Raw genomic sequence first — 19,492 nt, 5'->3', positions numbered from 1 at the left:
ACTCATAAATGATAAAACCATTCATGTAATAAATTTGAAGAAATTTGCGAATCTTTTTCTAAAGAAAAAACCATTTTTGATAGTTAAAGTTTATCCCAAATTTTTTTAATTTGAAGTTTCAAAAGTAACTTCAGCATATTATTGAAGTTCAAGATCCAGTGTTACTCTTAGTATTAGACTAAAATAACAATATGTTTTGTTTTTGCTTAAGTTGGATTTAAACTCAAGTTCTTTATTCAGGATAATAAACTTTACTAATTAAACTAACTAAAATTATATAATTAAAATTTGTATCACTATACACCAACCGATTCACTAGCAACCTATGTAGTTAAAAAATGTTACATGACCGTCATGATTGCTCACATTATTATATTTCTAAATTGATTAATAATTATTTATCATAGTGGTTACGTGACATTTTATATCCGATTAAGCTGCTTACATGTAACTTTTAAGCCAAAGACTTTTTTATTATTATTATAAAGGTACCAAATCACTTGACACATCAACACAAATTGTCAAAAGCATCACAACTTGCTTGATAATGTTGGCTTCAGACACCTTTATATATATATATATATGAGTTGAGCAATATAGTTAACAATTAATAATAAAAAAAATCTAATGCAAAATAACATGAAGATTGAAGAATGAAACTTCATATCATTATTAAGATTCTATGACAAAACGTAATGCGCAAGTTAAACGTAGCTTATAATCATTCCGTTCTAGGCGTGTATCTCTGCACTCAAAGTAAAGGCATGAAATTGTTTGGCAACAAGGGCACGACAGTATAATATTACACAAATTAAGACTAGAAAGATAATCAATTTAGTTTATGTATATGAATATCTTTATTTCCTACAAAAATGAACATCACCATTAATAACCTTTATTCAACATCTGTTAGGAATTGAACAAATTGGTTTGGCTAGTCAGACGCCAAGATGTTGATAACTCAACCTTTTACATGTACAAGAATCCAAGTGGTCAAGAAAACAATCGTGGATATAAAGCAGGAGCAGGAAACAGAAAGCAACGCAGAAGCAGTAAACAGAAAGCAACCACAATCAAAGGCACAGTCGGTTTTAGAATCTGATTTCCAGACCCAGCATCATCATGTACGGAAAAGAAAATGACAATGCAGTCCAATAAGTTATATTCCAATTTATAAGAATAAGTTTTCCCCAAAGCAAAGCATAATTCCAAATGGATGGGGTGAAAGAAGTAAAAAGCCACTGCTATGAAAAGCTGTGGGCGCACAGTACTTGGTTCAGCACAACACTACATGAAATCAACTTGGTTCATGCCAGGCTTCTTTACACCAGCACAGACTCAGAACAAACAATCAAAGAAGAGTATCGCATATTACTTTTCCTTTTGGTAGATAACTTGATTATGTGGCATGTAAACAAGTTAAGCAAATGTTCAAAACACCACCAAGGAAAAAACATAGGTCACGCCATTTTGGCAGTGACAGCATAAAACTAATATACAAGAGATGATGTTATTAGTAAAAAACAGTATCACTTCTTGAGTATAACTTCACATGAACCATAATAACTTCAAAAATTAATAGCATCCAAGATGCTTTTTCACCAACAGGACATAAAGAGTCCTCAGTGGACAAATCAGCAACTAACAAAATACATGATACCTGCAGAGAAAGTCACATTATTTTTCCTTTTAAACCTGTGAAAACAACCTCGATTGCAATAAAATTATCGCGGAGCAGTCACAAATCAAGTGAAAGAAGCAAATTTAAAGGAATCATAATACCAAACTAGGAAATGTGTTTTTCCAAGGGCAGCTGTTCCTAATCAATTTTCAAGCAAAACTGTGTCAGATTCACGTATTCTCATGGTCTTGGCACGCAACCTGTCCATAAACGCAGAATTGGCTCTAAGCCTCCCTTTGACATATGAAGTTCGTGCATCCTCTGCTAGCTTCCTTGCTTTCCCAGCTTCCTCAATGAGGGAATAGAGAGTCCTCAGGCAATCCTTTCTGTTTTCCTCTCGATGCTCAAACCTTCAGCCAAAATAAACAATGCACATATAGTGTAGTTGGAATAAAAATAGCTAGAAGCTTCAGCATATAGAGGAAGACCCAAAAAAAAAAACATTAATAGTTGTAAAAAGGACATGTCAATTAAGGAAATAACATTATATAATTTCCGATAGAATAAAATGGCAGTAAAGAATAAATTTTTTTTTTATAGATAAAAATGGCAGCAAGAATACATGGGACCAACCCTAACTAGTCTGTTGAGAATCCATAACCAAGCTTATAAATTTTGGGACTAAAGGGCCTAGTTGTTGTTGTAGAAGCTACATCATGTATATATCCTTTGTGCTTGAGCTAAAAGCATTATTTATCATGTATACATCCAGAGTCATTCCCTTAAACTAAAAAATAAAAAGAACGAGCTAGAAGCATTGCAAGGTTTTATACAATTTCAAGCCTAAACAACCTCACGATGCCCTCACCAAAGGGGCAACCTTTTTTTTTTGTTTTTTTTTTTTTTTTTGAAAGTGGAGAAGGGGAGATATTCTTTTCAATCTCCCTACAATATTAAAATAAATAAATAAAATGTTTCACCAAGATTATTAGGATTTCCACAGATGACTAAGGACCATAAAAAGTTAGAATGATGATATGTTACTAAAAGCAATCATTTTGGATAGGAAATGAGAATCCCATGTTGTTTATTGGACTTACCTCTCACTAGTGATTGTAAGCTCATCCTTTCCTGGATGGTATCTTTTTCCAACCAATTCCCTGATACGGCGAAATTGATGTTTTGAAAGCCCAAGCTCTTTCACAGTAACAGACATTTTCACTTTTCTGTTTTTGGGGTGCCATGCATCACCACCAGGAGCAAAGACTACCCGTGTTTGCCACCTAAGGATTGGTCCCTCGCCAGGTGGGTCATCTAAGTTCTTTTTCTTGTCTGGCACAGCAGTCTCATCAAACTGGGGAGGCCCCTCAGCTTCCATTATCTTCTGACTTTCAATTACCATCTCATCCTCAAATTTCTTAAACAACTCATAAGCTTCTTCGGCTTCAATCTCTCCCCTTTCACACATATCCCCTAGCTCATTGAATCTCTCTTCCACCTTTTTCTTTATCTCATCTGAAGAAAAAATTGCACTTATAGACATATCCAGCAGATGCCAATTTACATTAAAATAGATAATTATTGTCACTGATATTCACAACTTATTGTCTATGATATATATCTATGCAAACAATAAGAAAATTTGTGATGATATATATTTGGTTGTCTCAGTAAGACTCTGTGAAAGATCTGGCCTCTAACTAATCACAGAACATTTGTTTTATAAATCTCAAAAGGCAAAAATATGCAAGTCTAAGTAGCCTGTAGCCAGAAAAACTGTAGGTTTGGCATACAAACACCTTTGATAAGAAGCATTCTCTCAATAATGGGAAAAGTAATTGCAGGTAACATAATATCATTCCAAATAATCAAAACTAAGCCTACAATGTCAAGTTCTTACACTTTACAGATTCCGATCAAAACGCTCAGTTATTACCAATGTGTTATAGACTATAATGATGTTGAGTTGAGATCCTCCAACAACAAATCAGCTGCTTCATCATACTGGAAGCAATGCATCCCTTTAAAACTGTGTGCGTGTGCGTGTGTGTGTGAGAGTGTATACAGAGATTTCTTCAAAACTTCCAGAATTCATTTTGTCAAAAACAATCCTATATGCCCAACAAAATATGGACAACTGTTACAAATGAAAATTTCATATTCTTCCTATCAGTTATGGAACTTTATTACATCTTCAGACATTGAACCATTAGTAGCTCAAATGTTCTAAAATTCCTGTTGCAAATTACACACCCAGAGTTTATTTACAGGTGGTGAAGTGGTCCATATAAGAACATGCTGGTTCATATCAAAACATGCTTGATAGTGAATAATTAAATCAAGAAAGCGCTCATTCTATGCAAATTAAAAAAGGGACTAAATGCACTACTGACTGCAGAGGCAAGCCTAACTGCAACAAAGTTTTTCCAATTACCTTGCTTTTCTAAATATATAATAACAATTCCTCATGATATTCTCCTTTATGTCCATCGGGGCTTCATTTTTTTTTTAGTGAACAGATCAGAACCTAAGACTACCCCATTCCATCCCAAATCCCAATTCCAACTAAGCCAAAACCAAGGACAATAGTAACAGAAATTAATTATGAATCCATATTCTACATCCTACCTCTCATCCACTAATAGCCTTTTCAACCAAGAATTTTCATTACAACTAAGTCACTGCAGTTATCCTCCATGCCCAATAAAATTCCAATATGACTCCACACCACGATAATTCAAGCATTTAATTTGTTTCACTTTCCCATTATATGTATACTGACAATTGGAGGCTTGGGATGAGTTGTAGACCCACCTAGATATCCTGGGTTCAATCCCCACTAGGAGTTCCCCTAAATTACCTAATACATGGTTCTGGCAGGTGGGAGGTTGTGTATCCATGGTTTACACCCCAGGGGGTGGTTCCAAAGGACCCTACCTTAGTGAGATTCCACATCATTAAAAAAAGAATGTATACTTGTGAACAAAATTATCCTAGTGGTTAACAATCAAATATAAAATCACGCCATACTAGGCTCTAAGCAAGCAGAATGTAGAACAGGGGCAACACAAAAGCGTATATGAAAATCTGGTAAAATATATAAATGTCTTGCATGTCATTTGACTCATTTCTATTACCATGTATCTCTGTCTAAATCAATATAATATTGTCTGCACAATTTTGCACACATATTTCTATACATTCATCAGAATCCACTTACAATAGACAAATAGCAACAACAGCAGCCAAAAAATAAAATATAATAAATAAATAAAAAAGATAAATATGTGGTGTTAAGCTGGCCAAAAATGATTTTTAAATCTCCATGCATATACTTAATGAAGTGTCAATAAATTCAATCTGAGGAATACAGGCAAACCGCTCTCATCTAGTCTCAACTTGTCACTTCACATATAACAAATCCGGATCAAGAATCACAGGGTGCTTATGTAACTTACCTATAAAAAAAATTAATACAAGAACAAAACAAATCCAACCATCATGTGATAAATTATCTACTGGGAGAGCCATGACATTCACACTGATTTAGGCCAAAAACAACAGCATTGCCTCCAAAGACGTCGCCTTCAAATCTTATCTGTCCTTGTACAATCCCAAGGCCACTTCACATTGCAGTAGACATGGTTTGTAAATTTAAAAATGCATCAAAAGTGAATTGCTAGCTTTAAAAATGAGTAGTTGATTTTATTTTGACATTAGAATTTGTACTTCAACTCAAAAGTTGAGTCTTTAGATGTTCTAAGGAAACTACTCGTAGTAACTGAGAAAAAACAGGCAGTGCATCTATTTGCCTCTTGAAAATAGGGATTCTTTAACCAATACTAGCATTGGCAATCAACTAAATCTTTTACGGCCATGATTTGAATCACCCAGCCTACATGTTCAGGATCATATTAAAATATCAAAATGGCATAATGGTATAAGCATTTGCAAATGTCAGTGCAGGAAATCAATTCTGATGTAGAGACACAAAACATTCCAAGCAACAATGTAGAGGCAATAAACATCTGAAAACCATTGTGTTCCAAAACACCAATCCATGGAGGACAACAAGGACAATATACTATGATTCAGAAACTAAAATGAGAAAATTATTACAGTGGTGAATACGATGAACCAATTGTCACATAAAGAAACATTTTAACATGGAACTATACATCATTTCTAGTAAAAAGTAACCATATAAATTTGAAAGATAAAAAAGCAAATTAAAGCAAAAGGGTGTACCTGGGAGGAGGTTGTCCCATTTAAGCATATCCTCTAAAATCTCCTCGCACTCCTTTGTGTCCTTCATGATCTTATGATCAATGGCATCCTTAACAAGACCATCCCACTTCTGGTCATCCATGTTAAAGAACTCATCCTTAACCATTCTCTTCATGACTATAGGCTTCACATCATACAAATCATCAATCTCCTCATCCGTCTCGTGCATTTCCTCAAAATCCGATTCGAATTCTTTGTCCTTAACATCATCCAATGGCTCCATCTGAAACTCATCTACCAACTCATCATCTGTCTCCTCATGCTTCCCAGTCAACTTCCTCTGCAGAATCGCTTCAAGGATCGATGGGAGTGCCTCCTCATCACCTTTAAAGTACTTCTCTATCCGCACTTTCAGCTCTGAGGACAGAAAATTTACACATTTTTTATTAAAAAACATATCAAACAATTCAAGCTTCAAAATGCAACAACCAAGAGACAGGTCCATATTGTTTAGGCAATATCCAGAAACCCCAAAAAAGAAATAGAATTTTTATACCAAATTTAAATTGAATTGCAAATGATTTGTACCAAAGATCCACAAATCACCCAAAAAATTCAGAAGTTTCAAATAATTAATGAAAAGTTCAAAACTCCAAACCACCCACTATAAATGAAAAAATATATATTTCACAAATTCCTTCAAATAAAATTACCACATTCATCTAATTAAAATATAGCACATAAATCAGATGCAAAAAACGAAAAGCTTTGTTTGTTTCCTGAGAAAATTTAAGGTGAATAAAAAGAAATTTGAATCTCACTATTTCACTGACACTGAAGATAAAAAATTTCCCTTTTTTAACATACTTAACCATGTCATTTTTGCTAGAAACCATTGAAAGACCTCGCAAATGAAATAATAAACAATAAAAAAAAAATCAACTAATAACTTGAAATTTATGAATTTTGTTGCTCCAACTTTCTGGGCAAACAAACAGAGTAACATGTAGCCATGCTGTTTACCTTTGTTACTGACGTCCTCGACGTCAATGGAGACATCTTTCTTCTGGGGTTGTGCCAAGCTGGTCTCTGGATCTGGAGCAGAGCTAGGGTTTTCAGTCGACGAGGACGAGTCGTTCTCGGAGGAGTAGAACCTGAGTCTGAGTCGGGGCCGAGTCGAGGCGGCGAGTGAGGAAGGACTTGGAATTGGGTTGTTTTGAATGGGAGGGGAGTGAAGAAGATTGCGAGTGTAGAGAGTGACATTTCGAAGCAGAGTGCGCTTCATTGTGTGGGTTTAGGGTTTAAGCTTTTTGTTTCAGGAAAGTGGTTTCAGAAATGGGGTTTTGGTTTTTGATGCACACCCATTCTCTCTTTCTCATACTCAATAGTTGTTCTTCCTGCAACACTTCCTTCTATTTTTTATTGGGCCATGGTTTCTGCAACAACAAAATGAACATGGGCTTTGCAATAGTTTTTTTTTTTTTTTTTTTAGGCATAGTTTCTATTCTCTCATAATTCCTTATTTAGTTTTCAAATTCTTTTATTTTTTTAGAAATGCTATGTTCATAATATTTTCATAACAAATTTTAAGTTACAAATTGTTACTAGTTGTTATTGTTAGAGCAAAAAAAAATAATCTCAATGGTAGGTTCAAATTTGAACCAATAATAACTAACCACCTATAATTTGTTATGAAAATGTTAAAGATATCGCATTTCTCTTTATTTTTAGCAACTTATAACTCAATTGATTAACACCTCCTCCTCCTATTTCTAACAAAAATATCGGGTTTGAATTCTCCCTCCCCAACTTTCAAATTATCAAAAAAAAATCAACATTTTCTCTAGCTGCCGAGTATAAAAAAAAAATTGAAAATAATATAAATTTCATATAAATTGAAACTTAGAAGCTATGTATTCATGATTCAACATGTTTAAAATCACAAGATAAATCTAAATCATAAAATTAGTCATGTAGAGTTATAAACTCATGTTGTGACTCATGTTTGTGACGGGACGAGCCTAGTGTAGTGAGCCTTTTTGGTTATATCGGGCTAGGTTGCCTCCTGCGATACTGGGCCCAAATATTCTAAGTAAGGGAGTTGAGACCGGTTCGGCTTGTGCGCAAACTATGCCTCGTTCGCTAAGAGCACGCTTACGGCAGGCAAAACTGTTTTAGATGAGTCATGGCAGGCAGATATGATAATAATAAGACAAAAGAAAGTACTTTGACTTCTTAATTAAAGTGAATAGATAATCCCTAATCAAGAAAAGATAATCACAGTTTAACAACAATTACTTTTAGGTTAATCAAAAGAAGAAAGAAATCAGATCAAATCTGATCTGCTGGACCAAAACCAGAGAGGGAAGAACGTCTCTTCTCAAAGTGAATAATCTCTCAGGGAAATCCTGCCGTGAAAATTAATCACTTTAAGTGAAACAGACCTAAATGGTTGGTGCACAAGAGAATTCTTTCTTTCTGGCAAAGAGCAGGACTTTGAGAGAGAGATAGGGAATCAACCTATTGGTGCATGCCTGTCGCTCTAACTCTTTATCTTTTTCTTTCCTTCTCTTATAATATTCCCCTTTCTTGTCTTTTTTCTTTCTTCTCTTTTTCTCGATACTTGTTTTCTATTTCCCCTTTTTTCAAGTTCCTATTTCGTTGTCCTAGTCTCCTGTACACGACAAGGGCCTTTTTTTTATAGTGCCTACCGTGACCAGGTTTTACTATTTTAGTCCTTAACCACCTTTGTCTATTTTGGGTGTACTTGTCGACCACCACTGGTTCGTCTGTGTGCCACTCCCCATCACCAGACAAAAGAAAACTATTTTGTTTGTTTGTCTGTCGTGGCACCCTTCCCTACTATAGTATGGATGCCTTCTCTCTCCCTATCTCTCATGGCATGCACCTAGTGGTTTCAACTCAGTTTTGCTTCTTTTAGGTGGTATGTCATCCCAGCAGGACACTTCCCCCAAAAGAGGTCGAGCAGGAACCTCAGAATAGGTTTTTTTTTCCTTCTCCCCACCGCCAAACCATGCCCTCTTACCTCTAACCCATGACCTCATCGTGTCCTGTATTGGCTGGATACAAGCTGGTAATGTCTGGGTCTTACGCGTGCCTCTCTTCCATGTATGTCCAAAATCTGCCTACTGCTCATGCGTTTGCCATGGTTGGCCTGCACAATCTGCTGTCCGTTTTTTGACTATTTTCTGGTTTCCCTTTCTTTTATGACTTGCTCCACTTAGGGGCTGGGCCTTGCTTGACGATGTGCTTTGCCTTTCTTCAGCCCACCCTTTTTCCTACTACCATCTCCTGCCATATCACTCTATCATTCCTGCTGCGAAGTTGTTTGTCCCAATCCTGCTCGGCCTCTTTGGGTCTGCCGTTTATTCTTCTCCCAATGGCTCAATACGGCCATTAGTTCTTTTATTACATCACTAGCGGGCTCCTGCGTCCCATTTGTTTTCTCTTAGGTGTCCCTGGCCCATTTGCTTTCATTGGGCTTCCTTGACCATTTTCTTAACTTTGCATTGCCATGGGCTTTTACTAAGTTCTTTGGGCTTCCTCAGCCCATTACATTATCTCTCATCCTTGGGGCTCATGGGTTTGCCATCAACCCCTTACTTTCTTTGCTTTCATTACTTTGAGCTTGTCGTGGCCCATTCTTACTTTTCCACATCATATACTGCCCATGGTTTGCTTTTATTTTTTCTCTCTTTTTGGGCTCCTTTAAGCCTATTTGCCTCCTCAAGGCCCATTTGTTTATCTCATGGGCCTGTGATCCATTATTTCTGCTGCTTAGGCTAGTAAAATCCTAAGAAACTATATAGACTTTTTCATCATTTTCACTAGTAATTTTTACTTAACCAACAAAGCCTCCTTGGATAGGATTTTTTTGTAAAATAACACAATTTAGCTAATAATTCGTTAGTTAGAATCGTTTCCAAACTATTTAGGAAACTAGCATCTCGAGCCTTTTAGACTTAAGTTCACTATAGCAACTTAAGTTTTCAATACTCAAGTTCCATGTGCTAGCAAAGCTAAGGTGGATTAAAATCCACATGGAACTCGAATTTTAAAGACTCAAATTCTAGTTCCTGCACTGAGTTCATGTTCTTTCTTCTTTTTTCTTTCTTAAGACCCAAATTAAAGATTCAGAAAATACCCAAAACCCAATTGCTCGAGTTCCTGCAAATCTAGTTTAGAGAAAGAGAAAATGAAAATCCAAGGTGGAGAAGTCATCCTTATGATGGTGGTGGCTGGGGTTTGCCGTTAGATCAAGATAGTCAGCTTAAGTAGGGGTGTCCAGCCATATCCGGAACGTAACCCACCCGCCCAAACCGTCCAATCTGGCTCGAGAATCGGCCGACTCGACATCGGTAATGAGTCGGCGGCAGGTCTTTACTCCCTGAACCTGAAAACGACGGGTTGGTTGGCGGGTTTGAGGCTGAGAAACCGATATTTAACCGACCCGATCGTATCTGACCAGAAAATCGCCCATTTTCTATCCAATCTGTTAAGATTCGGCCTGAACTCGAAGGAAAATTACCCATTTTTTGTCTGATTTATTGAGAATTGGCCTGAACTCAAAGAGTCAGGCAAGATCATGTCAAGATTTGGTCAAGTCTCGCCAGATCCGGCAACTTTTGGCAAAATTCGGCAGATTTTTGCACAACCCGAAACCGACCGAGGACCGATCTAAACCCGGCAAAAATCCGACCACCCGAAATGACTCCGTTCACGGTTGGTGGTGGGTCTAAGCATAGGAAACCCGAAATGATTAGGTCAGTTTCGGGTTGGGTACAAACCCAACCCAGACCGACTCGTGGACAGCCCTAAGCTTAAGAGAAGAGGGTTTTGGTTTGGGTTTAGAGAGATGAACTTAAGATCGAATCATCGTCGATGGTAGTGATGATGGTTGGAGGAAGAGCCAAGGAGGCTCGGCCATGGAAGTTCAGAGGACAAAGAGAATGGAAGTTTAGTCCGAGCCAATTTCCCTTGCCATAGCCTTCGTCGCTTGGGTTTAGTCTGAACCGTGGGGGTTGCTTTGTTGTTGCCTCTCCAGGTTTGTTGTTTTTGTTGCACTGTTGTTTTTGTTTTTGCTGCTTTTGGGTTGTTGGGTTGCTTCATTCTTTAGGTGCTTTATTGTTTAAGGAACTCAAGTCTTAAAGACTCGAGTTCCACGTGGATAATTTTCCACCTCAATCTGCCAACACATGGAACTTAAGTCTTAGTGAACTCGAGTTTAAGAGACTCGAGATACTAGTTTCCTAAATAGTTTGGAAACATTACTAACTAATGAAATTGTTAGCAAAATGGTGTTATTTTGTAAAAAAAAAATCCAATTGACCACCACCTTCTAAGTTCTTTATTAGGTGATTGGCTTGGTCAAGAGGATCATTATGGTTTGATTAAAGTAGAATTTCTTACTATGGTTCTATTATGTCCCTCAAATTTTAGTCACTCTCAATTGGCATTGTTTATGGCGATCATCACAATAGAGTAGAATTCCTTACTACAATTCCATTATGTCCCTAATTCACCCACCCACAAGATATACGTTGGACTAAAGTCTGAAACCCTAAAAAGTTTGGCCTTTGCTTCACTAACTTTGTGTTTGATCTCTTATTTATTGCACTAGTTGATTGATTATTGACTAATTTTTATTCTAGTTCCAATTTATTTTGCTAATATGGATACTCATCAATGATTATCTCTAATCCCCTAACCTAATATTATTATTAATCAAAAGTAGCATTAAGGACATCAAACAGGAACAACAGCTTGCACATCTTTCAGTTGGAGCAAATATAAATGCTAGATCTTCATGACTAGTTTCTGCCTTTTCTTTCAAGGCTAGACCACAGTAAAATGGCACACCATAGCAGCAGTTCTGTAGATATACTTTGAATGCCTATTTGGCATGTAATGGGGTAATGTTTAATTACTAACCCTATGGTTTGGGAAGAAATAGTTCGATGGAAAATCATCAATCTGAAAGGAAAGGGCTTTAAAGCTATTTTATGTAAAGTGGCTAGGTAGGTTTCAACTGAACACATTTGGATTCAAATGAAAAACACAAACTATGAAGAGGAAGTACTCACTGAGGAGCACATAGTGAAGAATAATGGTTGGGAAGTCAAAGCAAGGGCGGAAAAGGTTGCCATGGCAGGAAACACTATCCTCCACAAAGATTTGTGTACTAACTGGGGGTTCTTGAGGGTTGAGTATTAATGCAATTCTCTAATTAGTTTTGATTTTGACTTTGTATCAGGTTAATGTTGTATTCTTGTATCTAGACCAAGGTTGTAGCAGCTGGTTTAAATTGTTAGACTGTTAGAGCATTCGCATCCGGGAATTCTATCCCATCCTATTTTATCATCCCAAAAAACTATTTTATCAATTATACAATATCAACAATACATCCAGCATCCCAACTTTTATTTTCCTATTCTACTCATTAAAATAATATATCTACACAATAAAATATATTTTTTCCTTTTTTGTTTTTTCCCAATTTTCTCCTCCACCTTCCTTCAACCTCTATCACCGCGCCTCCACTGCCCAGTCACCACCATCGCACCTCCACCATGTCACCACTGCCCACCAAAATCCCACCGAAGCAAAAACTCATATTTAAAAAATAAAAAATAATAATAAAAAAAACCCACAAAACCCGTCGATCCACCGGCATGGAGGCCCAACCCTCGGCACAAAGAAAGAGAGTGAGAGTTGAGAGCAATTCAGAGAGAGAGAGGGAGACAAAATTTGAGGAAAGAGAGAGTTGAGAAGTCTGACATAAAGGAGAGAGAAAGAATAAATCAAATTAAAAAACATATCCAATAGTCTATAGTGCCATTCTACATGTAGAATGACACTGTAGCAAGATTGTAAAAAAATAATTGGTGCCATATCCAATATATTTGTTCAAGTTGTTGAGTGGTCTTTTTTTAAAGAAATCATGGTGCAAATGGGCTTTCAAGAGCGGTGGATTGCTCTAATCATGGAATGTGTCACTTCGGTAACTTATTCTCTCTTGGTTAATGGTGAGCCATGTGGTAACATAAAACCAAGTAGGGGGATTCATCAAGGTGATCTATTATCACCCTATCTTTTTTGGTTGTGCTTGGAGGGTCTTCATAGAATGATCCATAAGGCAGCCATCAATGGAGACATTCAAGGGGTATCCATTTGTCGAAATGGTCCAAAACTAACACACTTATTTTTTGCGGACGATAGCCTCTTGTTTTGCAGGGCCACATCACATGATTGTCAAAAAGTGTTGGAGATTCTATCCTCTTATGAAAGAGATTTAGGGCAAAAATTAAATAGAGCTAAAACGGTGCTCTTTTTTAGTAAGTCCACTCCCATTGACATGCAACAAAAAATTATGGATGATTTGGGAATGACTACCTTGAAAAATTATGAAGAATATCTTCGTTTGCCATCCATGGTGGGGAGGAATAAGAGAGCAAGTTTTGAGCACTTGAAGCAAAAAATTTGGAAGCGCCTACAAGGTTGGGAAGGAAAATTATTATCACAAGTAGGAAGGGAAGTGCTAATAAAATCTGTCATTCAAGCCATATCTACATACATAATGAGTTGTTTTAAACTCCCGGTCACTTTGTGCCATGAATTAGAAACTCTTATTCGGAAGTTTTGGTGGGGTCAAAGGGGAGATAGAAGAAAAGTCCATTGGGTGAAATGGGATGATTTGTGTCAGCATAAAAATCAAGGGGGTATGGGATTCAAGGATCTCACAATGTTTAACGAGGTTATGTTGGCTAAGTTGGTGTGGCGACTCCTCCATGATGAAAATTCTCTTTTCCATAGAGTGTTCAAAGCAAGATTTTTCCCTAGAGGAACAATCTTAGAGGCAAAAGACTCTCCTTCAGCCTCTTATGCATGGAGAAGTATTCTTATAGGCAGAGATGTGATAGCTAAGAGAGCAGTATGGAGAGTAGGGGATGGTAAACAGATCAAGATTTGAGCTCACAGTTGGCTTCCAACGAAACAAAAGGCCAAAATCACTACTCTGGCGATATTTGGACAAGAAAACTCTTGTGTTGAGGTGCTGATTGACCCGGTCCAGAGAAGGTGGCGAACTGCAATGATTGACCTTGTTTTTGAGAAAGCTGAAGCTGAAATCATTAAGAGCATACCTCTGAGTTCTACTAGTCAGCCTAATGCCACTGTCTGGCCTTTTACTCCATTAGGTCGTTATTCAATACAGTCAGGCTACAGGTTCTTGCAAGATAGCTCTGTTGCAACACAAAGATTAGCTCATGATTTAGAATTTTGGAGAAATCTTTGGGGTATGGAGGTGTCGAGCAAAATCAAAAACTTTGTGTGGCGAGCATCTAAGGAATCTCTACCAACAAAGAGAAATTTGCTCTGTAGGAAGATCACAAATTCTGCCCTTTGTGAAAATTGTAGAGTGATGAGGATTGTGCACATGCTATTTTCTATTGTTCTAACTTGCAGGTGGTTTGGAGCTCGGACCCATAATGAAGTTGGCTTTTAGCGATGCAGGGATGTAATGTCAAAGAAATTTTCCAAAAAGCTTTTATGGAAAAGAAGGATGCTGAACTTCTAGCCTTCACAGGTTGGACCATTTGGAATCGTAGAAATCAAATCAGGTTTAAGGAAGTTATGTGTCCTATAAACCATATCCTCCCACTGTCAAAGGAAAGGAAGGTAGAGTTTCAAAACCTCCACCCGGCAACAAGAACGGTCCAACATAGGAATCATACGAGATGGAAGCCGCCGGAGTCAGAAGCTTACAAGGTAAACTATGATGGCGCGACCTTTGCAGAACAAGGAAAAGCTAGCATAGGAGTAGTTGTACGAAACTCAGAAGGAGCAGTCATGGCTTCTCTGTCACAGCAGGTCCCTCATCCAACAATAGTGGCCCAAGTGGAAGCTATGGCAGCCAGGAAAGCAATTGAGTTTGCTCTAGAGATTGGCCTTACAAGAGTTATCATCAAAGGTGACTCAGAAACCATCTATAGAGAACTTAATAGCACTGATCCATCCCTAGCTTTACATGGGCATGTGATTCAAGACATTAGATGCTTAGCTTCCTCTTTTGTTAGTCATAGTTTTACTCATGTTCGCCGTCAAGGAAATAATGTAGCTCATGCTTTAACAAGATGGGCAATTAACTCACCCAATTTAACTGTCTAGATGGAAGATGCACCACCAGACATTTAGTGTGTTGTTCAGGCTGATTTGGCCTACGTTGATTACTTGATTAATGATAATGAGGCAGGTTTCTAAAAAAAAAAAAAAAAAAACAGTTGTTAATTGGTGTTTCTATCCAAAAATAAATAAATTAATTAATTAATTAATTAGTTGCTGTGGCTTTGTTTTCACTAATACAGCTTTTTGAGTCCGGTTGATATAACAGTTTTGATACTTGGAAATAGGAAATACTGAAAGAAAATTTTCACAGCCACATACATTTTATAACTTAGATTGGTCAGACAAACAAGTGCAATTAATAATTCAACTTGCACATATTGAATTCTCCAACATGATACAAGCATCAAGCATGCTTGGGATTAAAAATCAACAAATCTGTAGAGTGTTCACATTACTCATCCCTCGCCATTCTCTTCATGGCAATCTCCTTTGCATTATGCAATTCATCAATATATTCATCAGTTTCACTCAATTCATCCAAATCAGACTCAAACTCCTCATCAGACGACTCCTCATCATCAATATCATCAGAAGACTCCTCATCATCAATATCATTGGAAGACTCGTGTGTCTTCCCAACAATTTCTTCCATCAACTCCTTGTCAGCTTCCTCATACTTACCTGCCAATTTCCTCTTCAAAATCGCTTCAAAGATCGATGGTATTGCCTCTGCATCGCCCGCATAGAATTTATCTATGAGCTTTTTCAGCTCTGCAAGCAAACCATTCGAATTTTATTAAATTGTAATTACAGAGACCAACAAATAAGACATTCTAAATGAATGCAAAAACAAATAAGATTATTCATAATAGGTAACTATCATAATGCAGATAATAAAACCCATAAACCCCTATATTTAAACAAATTCATGCTTTAACCCAAAAAAAAAAAAAAAAGCAAACTAAAATCTTAAAAATTATACTGAAAATAATGAGAATTGGGAATACCCAAAATTGAAAACATTCGGATTTTCCCTACCCTAAAATAATTATAATTCATAATTCTCAATCCTGCATAGTCAAACAACTTGAGAATCCCCCAAAAAAAAAAAAAAAAAAAAAATCCAGAGTAAATTGCAAATAGTTTGGGCCTTGAATTTCTTTAACTCACAAATTTTATTATTAAAAAAAAGAGAGATTTTAATCCCAAAAAGTCAGAATAAACTGCAAAAAATAACAGAATAAGTTTCCTTCTAAACAAATTAAAATTTGTAACAACAAAAAACCCAGATAGCAACTCAAGTGTCTAACTAATCTACTAATCTCAACCGCTAACACAACATGTATGAAATAATTTCAGTATTCAGAGACTATGAATTTTTCCTCATTTTCGTGGTGAGGTTTCCCACTAACCAAACAGAGGGTAAGTTGAAAAAATTAAAATTGTATACTATGATTTGGAAAATTACCTTGATTACTGATGTCTTCTGCATCAACGGCGGAATTGGGTTTCTGGGTATGGGTCAAATTGGATCCATTTCCATTTGACGAGTAGAGCCTGAGTCGTGACAGAGTCGAGGCAAAAAGTGAGATGGGAAAATGATTGGGCTTGTTGGCGTAGAAAGTAGTAACACTGCTTCTCATCAGTAATACAGTTCGCTTCATGTAAATGTTCATGGCTGCTCTGCTCCTTTGTTTAGGGTTTTAGCCTCTCTTTTTGTTTTTGAGGGTTTAAACTTTAAGGGCTTTAATTACACTACTTCAACATTTTTGTTTATTATTTTGGGTTAAAGAGTATCTATTGAATTATTTATATAAAATAGGAATATTGACAGATGAATTTATTTTTAGAAATATTTTATAGAAAAATAATATAGTAGTTAATTCTTTTGACAAATTTTTTTTTTTTTTTTTTCATTTTTCAACAAATTTTTATATTTTTCATAAAAGTGGTGTCAAAACTTTTCTAAAATAGTTTGTTAACAATTGCATACACTCATTAACAAGACATTTTATTTTTATTTTTTATATATAGGATCATATTAACAGGTGCTTTTAGAGTAATATGGTTTATTAACAATTGTCCTGAAGGCACCCATTCACATTATCCTATATAAAAAGTTATTGTTATCGGGAGTCCACAATCGTAATTATTAATAAACCATTTTAGGAATGTTTTAACACTACCTTTATGGAAATAGAAAAAGCTATTAAAACATTTTTTTTCTTTTTTCTTTTTCCCTTTTCCCATAAAACATTTTCTAAAATATATCACTAACAAATGGCTTTAGGATATCCAAAAGTGACTAACTTTTTCAATTTTACATAAAAAGTTTCATAAAATTGATTTTGAATGTATGTCCAACATACATTAACCGAACCCATATAAAATTACTCAACTTTGCAAATCTAAGTCTTCTTCTTCTTTTTTTTTTTTTTTTTTTTAAGCTTCAAATCCCAAGTTTTCAAGCACAACAATTTATTATATTTTGTGTAACCTTGCATACCACATCTCTCTATATCAAAGTAGATTTGACTTAGGTCCAATGCATCAGTGCATTGTATACGATATGATACAGGTGTCTATACTTGTGGGTGCAAGGAAAGGGAAATTAAAATGGATTCGCCACCTTGTTATATGGTCTAGGAAACATAAATATAGCGTCCTTTCAAGGAAGGACCTTTTGAACTTAGTACTAGAGTTTGGGTTCGGAGTTTAGATACGCTATTGAGAAGGTGTTAGGCACCCAAGATCCCCCAACCTTAAGGTTGGCCTCCCATTATTGTGTCCAATATCTTAACCCTATTAAAAACCATTTAAATACTTGTATTCTAGACTCACACACACACACTCACTAACATGCATCTAGCAAACAACATGGCATCCTTAACCCCAAACACAAACTTATCCATCTATCCAAATAAAAGGGAGCCAAACATATAAAGGAAAACCCTAGCATTCATCTTAAACAAAACAGTAATTTAAACATGGTAGCAAGCATACCAACAAACAAAACATATCAAAGACAAAACATTAACATATTAGAAACCCTAATCATACATCTATAAACCCTAACACAAATGCATGAACATTGCTAATGCATGACTTTCCCTTTACTTACCCCTCAGCTACACAGCACCTATGGTATCAATGCATGAACATGTGAATAAATGGTATAGCATTAAAACTAAGAAAACCCTAGCCTAAACCCTAATCTAAGCATGTGATAACAACAAACGTGTTAAAAGACAAACAAACAGTCATGGGGCTTGGAACATGTGGAAAAGAGGCTTATTTAAACAAACATGTGAAGGCAAAACAGAACAAACAGAGAATTACTGTTTTCTGGATAACAACATCATGCATGCTAGAACAGGTTTGTATACACATGAGTTCAGCTTGCATGCGCAGGCTAGATCATGCGTACACAAATCCTTACCTAGAAACCTTAATCAACACAGAAACAAAGCAGAAGCCAAAACATAAAATCTAGCAATCTATCATGCTTAAAGATATGAAGAAAACCTAAAACTAGCCTAAACAAACATGGGTAAACATAAACTAAACAAAAGAAGCAGATTAAAACAAAGATTAAGGCAGAAAAGAAAAAGAAAAGTTTTTAAAGCATACCTTATAGAAAAAGCCCTTAGGCTTGATTTTTGACCGTTCCCTTCAGTGAAATCTATCACAATTCAATGAAATAGTGATTAGTAATTTTCAACTCAAAGGATTGGGACCAAGAAAGGTTCCAATCAAATAAAAAGAGACTTGAGGGTGTTTTGTGAAAAACTTCCTTTTAATTCATTATTTTCTAGTAAATCTTAGGGTTTTCTCGTGGGATTTCTGTGTGTTTTGAAAATATACTACATAAAGCTTTTTATAATGGAAAAAATGGGGTTTGGAACGGCTCCTAGACAATGTGGGATTTGTTCCAAACCTCAGCTATTATTACAAAAAACTTGTCTTTTTTATGCTTCTGAAACCCTAACTGCGTACGTAGGGATGTGCCTACATACATATGCTTTAGCTCGTGTAAGCAGGCCGCAACCCATACATGCAAACCATGGGCTACTTTGGTTATTTTATTTCCAAAAATAGATTTTTGTTCATTCAAAAGGTTATATTTTCCATTTTAACACTCCTCAAGTCAACTTAATATCTGATTGGGCTCTAAACTGGCCTTGGGCTTTAGAGTTTGAGCATCATTGGGGAATGGGGGTCTGAGTCGTAAGGGGTACAAAATGCAGTGTCTACAAATGCCCCTCTTTTGATTCGTGAGCTTCGCTAACGAAATCAAAAGAATAAGAGACAAAACATTTTGCTTTGACGTATGGCTTGGGCCCAACCCACGCACACGACACACATCATGCATACACGGGGCAGGGTGCAACTCCAAAGAGCTACATCAGATTTGTATGTTCGAAGTCCCACCTTTGTTGCTTGAGAAACGAGCAACGATAGGTTCACTATCCCAAAACTTGTTTTGCCACTTGCAAGCAA

The 19,492-nt window shown here is 36.3% G+C and overlaps 3 protein-coding genes across 3 annotated transcripts; 1 reads left to right on the top strand and 2 right to left on the bottom strand.

Moving 5' to 3' along the window:
* Window positions 1-1,661: 1,661 nt before the first annotated feature.
* Window positions 1,662-7,277, bottom strand: LOC126702058 (uncharacterized). The gene is made up of 4 exons (XM_050400669.1): window positions 6,872-7,277; window positions 5,870-6,265; window positions 2,722-3,136; window positions 1,662-2,031 (listed from the first exon to the last, which is right to left on the bottom strand). The coding sequence occupies exons 1-4, from the start codon at window positions 7,131-7,133 to the stop codon at window positions 1,824-1,826; spliced, it is 1,281 nt and encodes a 426-aa protein (XP_050256626.1). The 5' UTR covers window positions 7,134-7,277; the 3' UTR covers window positions 1,662-1,823.
* A 7,139-nt stretch (window positions 7,278-14,416) lies between these two features.
* On the top strand, window positions 14,417-15,034 carry LOC126704068 (uncharacterized). Its single transcript, XM_050403105.1, has one exon. The coding sequence runs from the start codon at window positions 14,417-14,419 to the stop codon at window positions 15,032-15,034; it is 618 nt and encodes a 205-aa protein (XP_050259062.1).
* Window positions 15,035-15,280: 246 nt separating this feature from the next.
* LOC126703156 (uncharacterized) lies at window positions 15,281-16,767 on the bottom strand. Its single transcript, XM_050402084.1, has 2 exons — window positions 16,461-16,767; window positions 15,281-15,763 (listed from the first exon to the last, which is right to left on the bottom strand). The coding sequence occupies exons 1-2, from the start codon at window positions 16,666-16,668 to the stop codon at window positions 15,444-15,446; spliced, it is 528 nt and encodes a 175-aa protein (XP_050258041.1). The 5' UTR covers window positions 16,669-16,767; the 3' UTR covers window positions 15,281-15,443.
* Window positions 16,768-19,492: the final 2,725 nt, after the last annotated feature.

Source organism: Quercus robur, chromosome 10 (assembly GCF_932294415.1).
Source record: "Quercus robur chromosome 10, dhQueRobu3.1, whole genome shotgun sequence".
NCBI classification, from domain to species: domain Eukaryota; kingdom Viridiplantae; phylum Streptophyta; class Magnoliopsida; order Fagales; family Fagaceae; genus Quercus; species Quercus robur.
The sequence above is the reverse complement of the archived record's forward strand: the minus strand, read 5'-3'. Positions and strand labels throughout refer to the sequence as shown.

What these genes read in the sequence shown, in the direction of transcription:
- LOC126703156 (XM_050402084.1), bottom strand. Translation starts at nt 16,668, where the DNA reads ATGAACATTTACATGAAGCGAACTGTATTACTGATGAGAAGCAGTGTT. An exon ending in AGAAGACATCAGTAATCAAG is followed by an intron (nt 15,764 to 16,460) that starts GTAATTTTCCAA and finishes GTTTGCTTGCAG; the next exon opens with AGCTGAAAAAGCTCATAGAT.
- LOC126704068 (XM_050403105.1), top strand. Translation starts at nt 14,417, where the DNA reads ATGGAAAAGAAGGATGCTGAACTTCTAGCCTTCACAGGTTGGACCATT.
- LOC126702058 (XM_050400669.1), bottom strand. Translation starts at nt 7,133, where the DNA reads ATGAAGCGCACTCTGCTTCGAAATGTCACTCTCTACACTCGCAATCTT. An exon ending in CGAGGACGTCAGTAACAAAG is followed by an intron (nt 6,266 to 6,871) that starts GTAAACAGCATG and finishes TTCTGTCCTCAG; the next exon opens with AGCTGAAAGTGCGGATAGAG. An exon ending in CTTACAATCACTAGTGAGAG is followed by an intron (nt 2,032 to 2,721) that starts GTAAGTCCAATA and finishes TTTTGGCTGAAG; the next exon opens with GTTTGAGCATCGAGAGGAAA.